At 38.3% G+C, this 14504-nt stretch overlaps 1 protein-coding gene across 3 annotated transcripts in view; it reads left to right on the top strand.

Annotated features, from left to right (window-relative positions):
* Positions 1 to 14332, top strand: part of gtf2ird1 (GTF2I repeat domain containing 1) — a 39637-nt gene extending 25305 nt beyond the window's left edge. For all 3 annotated transcript variants that reach the window (XM_021617642.2, XM_021617643.2, XM_021617641.2), the window contains 9 exons: positions 2300 to 2365; positions 7139 to 7406; positions 7565 to 7593; positions 7749 to 7796; positions 11326 to 11403; positions 11647 to 11839; positions 12055 to 12092; positions 12208 to 12317; positions 12862 to 14332. In XM_021617642.2, the coding sequence (XP_021473317.1) occupies positions 2300 to 2365; positions 7139 to 7406; positions 7565 to 7593; positions 7749 to 7796; positions 11326 to 11403; positions 11647 to 11839; positions 12055 to 12092; positions 12208 to 12317; positions 12862 to 12930 (899 nt within the window). In that variant the 3' untranslated portion in view covers positions 12931 to 14332. The remainder of the gene's footprint in view (positions 1 to 2299; positions 2366 to 7138; positions 7407 to 7564; positions 7594 to 7748; positions 7797 to 11325; positions 11404 to 11646; positions 11840 to 12054; positions 12093 to 12207; positions 12318 to 12861) is intronic.
* The last annotated feature ends 172 nt before the right edge of the window (positions 14333 to 14504 follow it).

Here is a 14504-nt window from a genome sequence, read left to right on the forward strand (position 1 = left end):
CCCCAATTTCATGGTATCCAATTGTTAGTAGCTACTATGTTGTCTCATCGCTACAACTCAGCTCGGGAGAGACGAAAGTTGAAAGTCATGCGTCCTCCGATACACACAACCAAGCCGCACTGCTTCTGAACACAGTGCGCATCCAACCTGGAAGCCAGCCGCACCAATGTGTCGGAGGAAACACCGTGCAACTGGCAACCTTGGTTAGCCACAGGAGTCGCTGGTGCGCGATGAGACAAGTATATCCCTACCGGCCAAGCCCTCCCTAACCCGGACGACGCTATGCCAATTGTGTGTCGCCTCACGGACCTCCCGTTCGTGGCCGGTTACGACAGAGCCTGGGTGCGAACCCAGAGTCTCTGGTGGCACAGCTGGCGCTGCAGTACAGCGCCCTTAACCACTGCGCCACCCGGGAGGCCAAATGTCCCCTTTTCCAGTGACCAATTAAATATGTAGCATGGTAAGAAAAGGTATGTGAACCCTTTGGAAATACCTGGATTTCTGCATAAATTGGTCATGAAATTTGATCTGAACTTCATCTAGGTCACAACAATAGACAAACACAATCTGCTAAAACTAATAACATACAAACAATGATACGTTTTCATGTCTTTATTGAACACACTGTGTAAACATTCACAGTGCAGGGTGGAAAAAGTATGTGAACACTTGACTTTAATAACTGGTTGTCCCTACTTTGGCAGAATAACCTCAACCAATAGTTTTCTGTAGTTGCGGATCAGACCTGCACAACGGCCAGGAAGAATTTTGGACCTTTCCTTTTTACAGAACTGTTTCAGTTCAGCAATATTGTTGGGATGTCTGGTGTGAATGGTTTGAGGTCAGGACTCTGACTGGGCCACTCCAGAAGGAAAAAATGTATTGTGTTGAAGCCATTCTGTTGTTGATTTATTTCTGTGTTTTGGGTCGTTGTCCTGTTGCATCACCCAATTTCTGTTGAGCTTAAATTGGCGTACATTCTCCTACAAAAGGTCTTCATAAACATGGGAATTAATTTTTCCGTCAACGATAGCAAGCTGTCCAGGCCCTGAGGCATCAAATCAGCCCCAAACCACGATGCTCCCTCCACCATACTTTACAGTTGGGATGAGATATTGATGTTGGTGTGCTGTACCTTTTTTTCTCTACACAGTGTTGTCTTCCTTCCAAACAACTCAACTGTAGTTTCATCTGTCCACAGAATATTTTGCCAGTAGCTGTGGAACATCCAGGTGCACTTTTGCAAACTTCAGATGTGCAGCAATGTTTTTTGTAGACAGCAGTGGCTTCAGCAGTGGCAGCAGTGGCTTCATCCGTGGTGTCCTCCCATGAACACCACCAAAAATACAATTATTTGTTTAATTAGTTTAAGCACACTATTTTTTTTATTGTTGTGACTGAGATGAAGATCAGATCAAATTTGATAACTAATTTAAGCAAATATCCAGGTAATTACAAAGGGTTCACATACCTTTTCTTGCCACTGTATTTCAGTGGAGCTGCAATCTGGGGAGCAGCATAGCGAAGTAAAACATTGATTTACCATTGGGTAATGGCTTCAATAGGTTTAACACCTTTACTTACAGCATCTGTAGATTAAAATAGCATTTATTTTGCTCAAAATATGATCATCAATCTATTGGACAATAGCTTGTTTGGAAGAATGGGTGTTTACATTATCTCTCAGTAAATACATTTGTAAAAAAAAAATAAAAATCTGCAAAATGATTGGCAATATCAGCTGGTTTTGTTATTGTTCTCCCGTCAATCTCCACACTAGATGGGTATGATGAGATAGATGTACCAAGTAAGCCCTTAACTGTATTCTATACCTTTTTTTAAATCATTTTTACAATCAATAAAAACCATTTTTGTAAAATAAAGTGTTTTTCTTACTATTTAATTTAGCTGCCTAATTACTTAGTGTTCTAAAATTCTATTAATAAATTTCTAGTTTAGATTTGGCTGCTAAGACTTTTGCCATATTTCTTTGAGAAAATGCCTCACCCAGTTCACCATCAATCCATGGAAATGGATTTCTTACTGGGGCATGATGGTCCATTACCCCAGTGAGCAAATCTTCAAGAAACCCTTAGCCTACAAATGTTGAGCGCATAGAATTACAATTTACTCAGTAATTAAATATTATTAACGCTGTAATTAATTAGAATTAACTGGTAATTCCACAGTTGAACCAGTGGTTAGGATCCATATTTTTCAATGTGGCTTTTAGATAGGTCTGGTGAACTGGATGTATTCACAGCAAGTTTAGACAACTCTGCTAATATTTTTTCCACAGACCTCGACTCCAAAGATGCTTTGACAGAAGATGCAGGGGCCGATTCGAAGAGACCAGGCTTCTCAGGTAATAGGGAGACCAAATACTTGAGCCAATACCAGTAGATTACTTTGCCCTCCAATACTTTGAGCAATACATAGTCGAGTACTTATGGAGTCCTGGTTAGGATTTGTTTTTCCCCTTGCTTGTTCACTTAAATAGAAGAGAAGTGCTATTTATATGCTGCAATTCAGCTTCAAGCTATCTATAGAAGACACAGAAATGTTTATGGGGGATGTGTTGCTGTATATATTCAGAGCCATATGCCTGTAATGCTTAAAATATCTTATGTCAAGTGTTAATGAAGTGTTGTGTTTGCAGGTTTACTTAGCACATCTAAAGCCTTTTCTTTTGGGGTGTTGCTATAGACCACCAAGTGCTAACAGTCAGTATCTAAATAATATGTGTCAAATGCTTATGACAATTTGTGTATGTGATGTAAACTGGGAGGTCTACTGTCTTGGGGACCTGAATATTGACTGGTTTTCATCAAGCTGTCCGCTCAAGAGGAAGCTTCTCACTGTAATGAGTGCCTGTAATCTGGTTCAGGTTATTAATCAACCAGGGTGTTTACAAACACTACAGGAACAAGATCATCCACATGTATTGATCACATTTTTACTAATAATGTAGAACTTTGTTCTAAAGCTCAGTGGTGGAAAAAGTACTAAATTGTCATACTTGCGTAAAAGTAAAAATACGTTAATAGAAAATGACTAAAGTAAAAGTGAAAGTCACTCAGTAAAATACTACTTGAGTAAAAGTCGAAAAGTATTTGGTTTAAAATATACTGAAGCATCAAAAGTAAATGTAGTTGCTAAAATATACTTAAGTATCAAAAGTAAAAGTATGGATAATTTAAAATTACTTATATTGAGCAAAACCAGACGGCACAATGTTTTATTTATTTTTATTTACTGATAGCCAGGGTCACACTCCAACACTCAGACATCATGTAAAAACAAATAATTTGTGTTTAGTAAGTCCGCCAGATCAGAGGAAGTAGGGATGAGTGTGCGAATTAGACCATTTTCTCTCCTGCTAAGCATTCAAAATGTAACAACTACTTTTGGGTGTCAGGGAAAATGTATGGAGTAAAAAGTACTTCATTTTCTTTAGGAATATAGTTAAGTAAAAGTAAAAGTTGTCAAAAATATAAATAGTAAAGTAAAGTACAGATACCTGAAAAAACTACTTAAGTAGAACATTCAAGTATTTTTACTTAAGTACTTTCCACCGCTGCTAAAGCTGTATCTGTACCCATTGGCTAGAGTGATCACAATATTGTGGCTATATCCAGGAAAGCGAAAGTTCCAAAAGCTGGGCCTAAAATAGTGTAAAAGATTTTGCAGTCACTCTTATGTGGATGATGTAAAGAATATTTGTTGGTCTGATGTGATTAATAAGGAGCATCCAGATGCTGCACTTCATGAATTTATGAAATTGCTTCTTCCAATTATTGATAAACATGCACCTGTTAAGAAACTGACTGTTAGAACTGTGAAGGCTTCGTGGATTGATGAGGAGTGGCTAAAAAGTCTGGCTGCAGATCTGACTGACTTACTTACTGCAAATTGAGAAATGATATGTCTAAACTCAACAAAAAGAAGAAGAAACTGTATTATGAAGCCAAGATCAATGATATAAACAATGATGGAAAAAAATTATGGTCAGAAAGACAAATTCAACTCCATCTTTTATCAAATCAGATGGCTTTTTTTTATTACAAAACCATTTGATGTTAACATTGGCAAAGTGGGCAAACTTAGGCAGGAAATGCCAACAACGAACAGTGAGTCATTGTGTTCGTGCATAAAAAAACTAATATTGAAAGAAAAGCATTGCAAGTTTGAATTTTGTAAAATTATTGTTAGTGACAAACCTCCTTGCATTGACAACTTAGATGGAATGCTACTGAGGATGGTTGCTGACTCTATAGCCACTCCTATCTGTCTTATTTTTAATCTGAGCCAAGAGGAAAGTATTTGTCCTCAGGCCTGGAGGGAAGCCAAAGTAATTCCACTACCCAAGAGTGGTAAAGCGGTCTTTACTGGTTCTAACAGCAGACCTATAAGCTTGCTGCCAGCTCTTAGCAAACTGTTAGAAAGAATTGTGTTTGACCAATGTCGTGTCTTTGGCTATGCCGGATTAAGTGATATGACATGCTATTCTATAAAATCCTTTCTCTGTAATTAATATTACCTGATTGAGCTAATCATGTAAATGTCATTAACTAGAGAGTTGGGGCACCACAAAATAATATTTATAGAGCTGTTATCTTCCGAATAAACTCTTAAAGACCTAGTAATATTTTACATCTATAGCAGTCAATATTAATCGTCACCTTAATTCAGTCTCATCTGAAAGTTGTACATTCTTGGTTATCTTCAGGAACCCCGCTAAAGGGTTAAATCAGCAATACAAAATTGTGTTTAATTATTTATTTACTAAATACCTAACTAATCACACAGAATTACATATACACAGAATTAATTATACCTTGGTTACAAATTACATCATAAAGGAAAACGTCCCTAGCGGGCGGAACAGATATGACAGCTGGTTACACAAAAGAAAAGGGCTGGGTTTGAGTAAAATAGCGGGAAGACTGAGGAAAAAAGGGAGAAGCTGTGCTATCATAAATACAGTATCCTATGCATTCTAAATTACCGCCCATTTGGAAAAGGACAATGCAATAAATATTTACTCTTGAGCTGCGCTTCGGTAGGTTGGTGGTAGATGGAAGGCCGTGTTGCCCAACCGAGTCCTTTGAAGAATGTCTCTGATGGTAAATTGTATACGTTGTAGTAACGTCGTTGTGTGGTAGACGGAATACTCTGTCTGTTCTTTCCTAGCCCCCGTTTGCAGCTGCTGTTGCTAACTCAACAGCTAGGAGGTATCACTTCTGTAGTGAATAAGAGTTGAAAGTTCATACCATTCGCAACCAAAGCTCACACTGAGTTTGGCTTAGTTCTGTAGTTGACATGTTAGTCCTTTTAACGCAGAGGCTGCAGACTTGGAACAGGAGGTTACATTTTCGTCAAGGCTTTATATAGTGGAGCGAGAAGGGTGTGTTTGAAAAGTTTTATAACCCATGTCTCTTCACAGGGGCGGGCCACTGATTGAACAGAGCCCTAACCTTATGAAAACCCAAATCTCTCATTTGGAAGCTAAAATTACATTTAATCTCTTCACCAATAATTGTATATTCAAACAATTAAATTGAACAACAATTCCATGTGAATCCGATAACTCTGATGTGTAGACTTTCCACTGTAGAGTTTGTTGATAAGAATGTCTCAGATGACAACCGAACTGACATCATATTCATTAAGTACCACCGCATATGTTCAATTGGTCGGATTACCAGAATATAGTTAATTTCCCCCCACCTTCTGATGTTCCCAGAATCTCTATGTTAACCAAGGGGTTTTCAAATGTCACATCAGTAGGGTAGAGAGAGGAAACAGGGGGAAAGAGGTATTTATGACTGTCATAAACCTACCCCCCAGGCCAACGTCATGACACCAAATACAATGACATTTCTCTGTAAACAAATGAATGCATTCTTATAGAGAAGGGCACTCAACATGTACTGCACTGACTGATGATTGGTTGAAATAAATTGATAATAAGAAGATTGTGGGAGCTGTACTGTTAGATTTCAGTGCAGCCTTTGATATTATTGACCATAACCTGTTGTTGAAAAAATGTATGTGTTATGGCTTTTCAACCTCTGCCATATCGTGGATTCAGAGCTATCTATCTAATAGAACTCAAAGGATTTTATTTAATGGAAGCTTCTATAATGTCAAACATGTAAAGTGTGGTGTACCGCAGAGCAGCTCTCTAGGCCCTCTACTATTTTCTATTTCTACCAATGACCTGCCACTGGCATTAAACACAGTATGTGTGTCCATGTATGCTGATGATTAAACATATACACATCAGCAACCACAGCTAATGAAGTCACTGAAACCCTTAACAAAGAGTTGCAGTCTTTTTTTGGAATGAGTGGCCAGTAATAAACTGGTCCTGAACTCTAAAACTAAGAGCATTGTATTTGATACAAATCATTCTCTAAGTTCTAGATCTCAGCTGAATCTGGCAATTAATGGTGTGGCTGTTGAACAAGTTGAGGAAACTAAATTACTTGGTTTTACCTTAGATTGTAAACTGTCATGGCCAAAACATATAGAAAAAATATATAAATAACATATAAAAAGCAAGTTCTGCAGGTTCCAGTTTTGTCTTATCTTGATTATTGTCCAGTCTTATGGTCGAGTGCAGCAGGGAAATACCTAGTTAAGCTGCAGCTGGCCCAGAACAGAGCGGCACATCTTGCTGTTCATTGTAATCAGATGGGTGATAATAATACTATGCATGCCAGTCTTTCTTGCCTAAGAGTTGAGGAGAGACTGACTGCATCACTTCTTATTTTTATAAGAAACATTAATGTGTTGCTCAAATGAACAGCAAACCTGCTTTAAAAAAACAGATAAAGCAACACCTCATGGCACAACGCCTCTCTCCTGTTTGACCTAGAGAGTTTGTGTGTATGTATTGATATGTAGGCTATGTATGTCTTTTTACAGTTATTTTTTTAATTGATGTAGTTCTGTCCTTGAGCTGTTCTTGTCTATTAATGTTCTATATTGTTTCATGTTTTGTGTGGACCCCAGGAAGAGTAGCTGCTGCTATTGCAACAGCTAATGGGGATCCTAATAAAATACCAAAAGCTGAAAATGTGTAATTAAACTTATCTATTCATCTGATATCGTCATGTGGTTCTGTTAACAGATAGCTTAGAGGCCAAGCTGTCCAGGATCGACCTTGCCAACACCCTGAGAGAGCAGGTCCAGGACCTGTTCAACAGGAAGTATGGGGAGGCACTTGGCATAAAATACCCGGTCCAGGTACCTTACAAGAGGATCAAGAGCAACCCGGGCTCGGTGATCATCGAGGGCCTGCCCCCTGGCATCCCTTTCAGGAAACCATGTACCTTTGGCTCGCAAAACCTGGAGAGGATCTTGGCGGTGGCTGACAAGATCTGCTTCACCATCACCAGGTGGGTAGTTCTCCTTCACCTTTTCATGGTATTGTGAAAATAAGGCATACGGCAGGGCTACTCAACTACCAAACCTCAGTGGACAAAATACTGCTACTTGTCTTTTCTCCCTGGTAGTTGGTTTACTGATGTTAAGATTCCATCTTTGTCTCTTGCAGACCTTTCCAAGGACTCATCCCTAAACCAGGTAACACTATATTAATGGCATATTCAATTCATATTTATGAATTTCCAATTAAAGAGCATGATTGGATAGGAAATATCCTGTGTCAGGCCCAACTGTTTGTTTTATATTACTAGTGTAGTAATATAAAAATTACATTACATTTGTCTCCCTCTTAGCACCTCGTCGGATCACTTTATTGAAGAAGGCCTACGCCTCAATAAGTGGTGAGCATTCTAATTGTGTTGCCTGTTTATTTTGATGCTGTGTTACGTTCCTCAGCAAGAAAAACAAAAATGTCACTCAAACAGAAGGATCTGACCAACAACCACAACTAAACAGGTGGGGTTTTAGGAGGGGTTCTGAAAGACACTCATGGGGATGTCCACTAAAAGTTGACGAGCATCAGCAACTAGAACTTAAGACAGCCACCATGAGCACCCACTAAATTTGCCCAAGAAGAGGCAAACAAAATAAAATCCACTCCAAACTTAAACACAGGAAGCAAATCAAAAAGATGGTGCAAAACAAAATCAGGGAAATCAGATAAAGGATTGTTTGTCTAGAAATCAAAAAACGAAGGGCCAACTAAAGGTGGTAACCCTCTGCATCGACCAAGACAACTAGAGCTCTGGGGCAGCCACTCTTAAATAGCACCTGGGCCAGCACAGGTGAAACACCCTCCCACTAACCAGATGGCAACCTGCAGAGGTGTAACACATACTGACCAATGATGTGACACCAATCGGTGCGCCCTACGTGCTAATGAGCTGTACGTGCTAAAGTCCAACCCCAAAACATAAATGGAAAAACAAAGCCTGTAACAGCTGTAAGAATACCTGGTTTGAAACTGGTGCATGCAGGTGCATGCAGATGCCCAGAGCAAGAAAAAATAAAGTATACTTATCACCACATATATGTATTTATTTTATAAACATGTATATACGCATATATTGCATTTGGATTACAGATACAGTGTTATTTGGGTTGTTCATTTGATTAGATCTGACATTCTTGATTTCTTGTTTCTAGTTTTTGATTATTTATTATTTGTGTAGTTGTTTGACATTTGCTGCACTGTTAGGCGCTAGTTGCATAAGTATTCACAACCTTGAGTCAATACTTTGTAGAATCACCTTTGGCTGTGATTACAGCTGTGAGTCTTTTTGAATAAGTCTCTAAGACCTTTCCACAACTGGATTGTGCAACATTTGCCGATTTTATTATTTTTAAAATTCTTCAAGCTCTGTCAAATTGGTTGTTGATCGTCGCTAGACAACCATGTTCAGGTCTTGCCATAGATTTTCAAGTAGATTTACAGTACCAGTCAAAAGTTTGGACACCCCTACTCATTCATGGGTTTTTCTTTTTACTATTTTCTACATTGTAGAATAGTAGTGAAGACATCAAAACTATGAAATAACACATATGGAATCATGTAGTAACCAAAAAAGTGTTAACCTGTTATGGCTGCAAACCCCCTATTGGGATAAGTGTCATCAACAACCGCTGAATAGCATAGCGCTACATACAATAAATATTACTATAAATACAGTGCCTTGCGAAAGTATTCGGCCCCCTTGAACTTTGCGACCTTTTGCCACATTTCAGGCTTCAAACATAAAGATATAAAACTGTATTTGTTTGTGAAGAATCAACAACAAGTGGGACACAATCATGAAGTGGTACGATATTTATTGGATATTTCAAACTTTTTTAACAAATCAAAAACTGAAAAATTGGGCGTGCAAAATTATTCAGCCCCCTTAAGTTAATACTTTGTAGCGCCACCTTTTGCTGCGATTACAGCTGTAAGTCGCTTGGGGTATGTCTCTATCAGTTTTGCACATCGAGAGACTGAAATTTTTTCCCATTCCTCCTTGCAAAACAGCTCGAGCTCAGTGAGGTTGGATGGAGAGCATTTGTGAACAGCAGTTTTCAGTTCTTTCCACAGATTCTCGATTGGATTCAGGTCTGGACTTTGACTTGGCCATTCTAACACCTGGATATGTTTATTTTTGAACCATTCCATTGTAGATTTTGCTTTATGTTTTGGATCATTGTCTTGTTGGAAGACAAATCTCCGTCCCAGTCTCAGGTCTTTTGCAGACTCCATCAGGTTTTCTTCCAGAATGGTCCTGTATTTGGCTCCATTCATCTTCCCATCAATTTTAACCATCTTCCCTGTCCCTGCTGAAGAAAAGCAGGCCCAAACCATGATGCTGCCACCACCATGTTTGACAGTGGGTATGGTGTGTTCAGGGTGATGGGCTGTGTTGCTCTTACGCCAAACATAACGTTTTGCATTGTTGCCAAAAAGTTCCATTTTGGTTTTATGTGACCAGAGCACCTTCTTCCACATGTTTGGTGTGTCTCCCAGGTGGCTTGTGGCAAACTTTAAACACCACTTTTTATGGATATCTTTAAGAAATGGCTTTCTTCTTGCCACTTCCATAAAGGCCAGATTTTTAATATATGACTGATTGTTGTCCTATGGACAGAGTCTCCCACCTCAGCTGTAGATCTCTGCAGTTCATCCAAGTGATCATGGGCCTCTTGGCTGCATCTCTGATCAGTCTTCTCCTTGTATGAGCTGAAAGTTTAGAGGGACGGCCAGGTCTTGGTAGATTTGCAGTGGTCTGATACTCCGTCCATTTCAATATTATCGCTTGCACAGTGCTCCTTGGGATGTTTAAAGCTTGGGAAATCTTTTTGTATCCAAATCCAGCTTTAAACTTCTTCACAACAGTATCTCGGACCTGCCTGTGTGTTCCTTGTTCTTCATGATGCTCTCTGCGCTTTTAACGGACCTCTGAGACTATCACAGTGCAGGTGCATTTATACGGAGACTTGATTACACACAGGTGGATTGTATTTATCATCATTAGTCATTTAGGTCAACATTGGATCATTCAGAGATCCTCACTGAACTTCTGGAGAGAGTTTGCTGCACTGAAAGTAAAGGGGCTGAATAATTTTGCACGCCCAATTTTTCAGTTTTTGATTTGTTAAAAAAGTTTGAAATATCCAATAAATGTCGTTCCACTTCATGATTGTGTCTGATTAAGTATGAAAAGTAATTGGAATTGCTCAAATATACTTACGTATCAAAAGTAAAAGTACAAGTATAAATCATTTCATATTCCTTATATTAAGCAAACCAGACGGCATGATTTTCTTGTTATTTTAATTTACGGATAGCCAGGGGCACAGTCCAACACTCAGACATCAATCGTTTGTGTTTGAGTCCGCCAGATGAGAGGCTGTAGGGTTGACCAGGGATGTTCTCTTGATAAGTATGTGAATTGGACCATTTTCTTGTCCTGATAAGCATTCTAAATTAAACAACTACTTTTGGATGTAAGGGAAAATGTATGGAGTTAAAAGTACATTATTTTCTTTAGGAATGATGGGGAGTAAAAGTTATCAAAAGTATAAAAAGTAAATTACAGATACCCAAACAAACTACTTAAGTAGTACTTTAAAGTATTTTTACTTAAGTATTTTACACCACTGTCAGCTATTCATTTCTAATTCATTAGTACAAAAATTGAAAACATCATTCCACTTTGACATTATGGGGTATTATGTGTAGGCCAATGCCCAGAAATCTCAATGTATTCCATTGTAAACTAGGCTGTAACACCACCAAATGTGGAAAAAGTCAAGGAGTGTAAATAATTTCTGAAGGCACTGTAACATCTGCTAAACTGTCCCCACCAATTCTGTTTGACTCCTCTCCTCCTGAACCGACAGATGACGAGGAGGTCAACCGCATGGGGGAGAAAGTGATCCTCCGTGAGCAAGTGAAAGAACTCTTCAACCAGAAATATGGTCAGTGTATATCCTCCATTTGTACAATTTGCTTTATCTATATAAGCCTTACTAAAAAAATTGAGTTAAAGTATAAACTTCTAGTGATTTATTCCTAAAGGGATAAATCCCAATTTACACATAAATTAAATATTCACTTTATCTCCCATTGACATCAATGCAATGCAATGCAAACTTAGTAAAAATTCTAATTTATTGGGAGTTAAAATCTGGCCCAAACTGACTGAATAGCTTAATGTTCAGGTGACGCTCTGGGCCTGGACCGCTCCGTCATAGTCCCATACAAGCTGATCCGTGCCAGTCCCGACTCTGTTGAAGTTATTGGCCTTCCGGATGATATTCCCTTCCGAAATCCCAACACTTACGACATAGTCCGCCTGGAAAAGATCCTTCAAGGCCGAGATGATATCACCATCAACATCAAGAGCCAGCTACAGTGAGTGTCTTTGTCAGTGTAATAATTGTATGAATCTGGAGTTTGTAGAAATATCCTAGATTTTGGATTAAAAGTCTAAAATGTGAAAGAAGGACATGAAAGAACTACGAGTTGAAATTTTAGTAGAAAGACTCACTCTTGGGCAAAAGCCAGGCTCCCTTCTCTGTCCATCTACAGAATTGAAATTCATATTTAATACATTTTCTTTTCTACAGGCCTTTTGCGGAAATATGCACCCAAACATGTAACACAGGTAAGGATTGTTATACAGTAGCCAATTTCTTTTTTGTTTTAAGTAATGCAGTCCATAAGGACACATGTGTTTTAGAAGTACTTCCAAAACGGTTATGTTGTTTTTGTGGTTTAAGAAGGGAAAGAGGTTTCTACCAATCGACGCAAGCGCAAAAGAGTCCTGGAGAGCAGCCGAGTGTCCTTACCCTCTGAGTCAGGGGTATCAACCAATCAGATTCCAGTGATGGTATGTGGTACTAATAAAGCTATTATATAACAGTTTGTTGTACAGTATTTAGTGGTTATTGTAGCCTGACGGGTAGGAGCGTTAGGCCAGTAACCGAAAGGTTGCTGGATCGAATCTCCGAGCTGATAAAGGTAAAAATGTGTCGTTCTGCCCCTGAGCAAGGCAGTTAACCCACTGTTCCCTGGGCGCCGAAGACGTGGATGTTGATTAAGGCAGCCCTCCACACCTCTCTGATTCAGAGGGGTTGTGATAAATGTGGACACATTTCATTTGAATTAATTCAGTTGTACAGCTGACTAGGTGTCCCCCTTTCCCTTTCATTATCAAAAATACATAACGGAAATGCTCTGATTTGATACTTTGATACAGTTGACTTTATTTATACATTCATATTATATTTATAGGTTTTAAAGGCATTTGTAAAAGGCACTAATAAGGTTGTGTAATTGATGGGCCATCATTTGCTTCTGCAACGGCATAACTGATCTCCCTCATGCTCTCTCTTAATTTATCCTCCTTTTGCTTTGACTCCGTCTACATTTAGCAATGGCCCATGTACATGGTGGACTACAGTGGAGTGAATGGGCAAGTCCCTGGGAAGGTGAAATACTAGAAGAGAAGAAAACAGATACTCTGCTACAGGAAGAGGATATAATGAGAGGACTTTATCAAACCAATACTTATAATCGTATTGCCAAGTTTCAGCTTTCCCCGAGTGCTATTGCTTAAAAACTTTACTGACTGAAAATATAGGTTTGGATATGTTTTTAAATGGTGGCTTGGGTGGAAATGTGAGGAGGAACAATTGAATCTGTGCATAATTTGTTACAAGATAAGTGCTTTCTTTCATTTTGTTTCCTTCAATGATTTATATACACTAGATGACAGGCAGGGAGTGCTGCTTTGAAGCCACTGCGCCTCCATTTTATTACTCCTCCACCGTTGTAAAAAATATTTTGGAAGCTATATAAATGCATTTATTAATGTCTGCATTCATTCTAGCCATGTTTATTCTATTATAGACAACTTAATGCATACTTTTAAATTATATTATGTGCGCTAAACAAAATACAGAAAGACATTGTTACTGTCCCCACTACAACAACAAAATAAATACTTAAATACATGTAATTTTGTCCTTGCAACATTTTAATTTAAATACTGAATACCAGTGAAGGACTGCTTCTTCTGAGGAGTGCCAATATGGCCGATTTGTGGCTTCAAAGCCTCTCATTGGCCAATACATAGCATCAGAAATCTAGTGTTTATATACAGTTGTTATCCCTACAAGCACTGATGGTATTTTCTTGATACACCTTTTTCAAAATGCTCTACAAAAGAAAAGTGATTCCAACCGACTGGGGTTATGTTATGGCACTAAGCTTATGGAATTTACAATCATTGAAGTATTCACCATTTTAGGTTATTTTTGTCTGATCTATCATAAACTTTTGTTATGGGGTGTAACTACAGCACAAATGTCTTGGATCAATCTGGCTTTACAACATTCAGATATTTGTTTGTATGATTTATTTATTTATTTATTTTGAAGATTAAAAACAAACATCATGTGCAGGGATGTAAATTACAATGTTCAGTAATCTAAGTACTGAATCAAATGTCTCTACAACACTACTACTGTATGTAACTCAAAGTATATCAACTGAAATATGTTCACCTTCAGGTGTGCGTACCGGTATACTCCGTGGTAGGAATAACCCAAGGTGATAGCACTATATCTAAGACAAATTTTCATATTTTGTAAAACTCCTCATGGCTTTTCTTTAGCTGAGTACTTGTACGTGGAGTTGAGATTTTCTCAGCTAGGCTTTTATGTTTGTAGCACATCTGTGCTAAGTAAAAAATATCTTAAAGTCAACATGAATGTAACGTGTGTTAAAGAAAGAATGGTCTGTGTTATCCTGTAACAGCTATCTCTGATTCACCAGTATTTATATGCTGTACCTTAATGCCATTTAGGCCTTTGAAATAAAATGTGTTGCCTTGCACTTTTATAGGACTGCAGTGACTTTGTGTGTGAAAAAATGTCAATAGAAAGTTTAAACCTACTACTTTCGTATTATTGTTTCCTTCAGAATGTCACGGTATCATGGAGAAATGAAAAGTATATAATCATTGAGGTTTGAAAGGACCAGTGCCGTCAAAAACATAATTTATTTTATATAT

The sequence above is a fragment of the Oncorhynchus mykiss genome, chromosome 10 (genome assembly GCF_013265735.2).
Source record: "Oncorhynchus mykiss isolate Arlee chromosome 10, USDA_OmykA_1.1, whole genome shotgun sequence".
NCBI classification, from domain to species: Eukaryota; Metazoa; Chordata; class Actinopteri; order Salmoniformes; family Salmonidae; genus Oncorhynchus; species Oncorhynchus mykiss.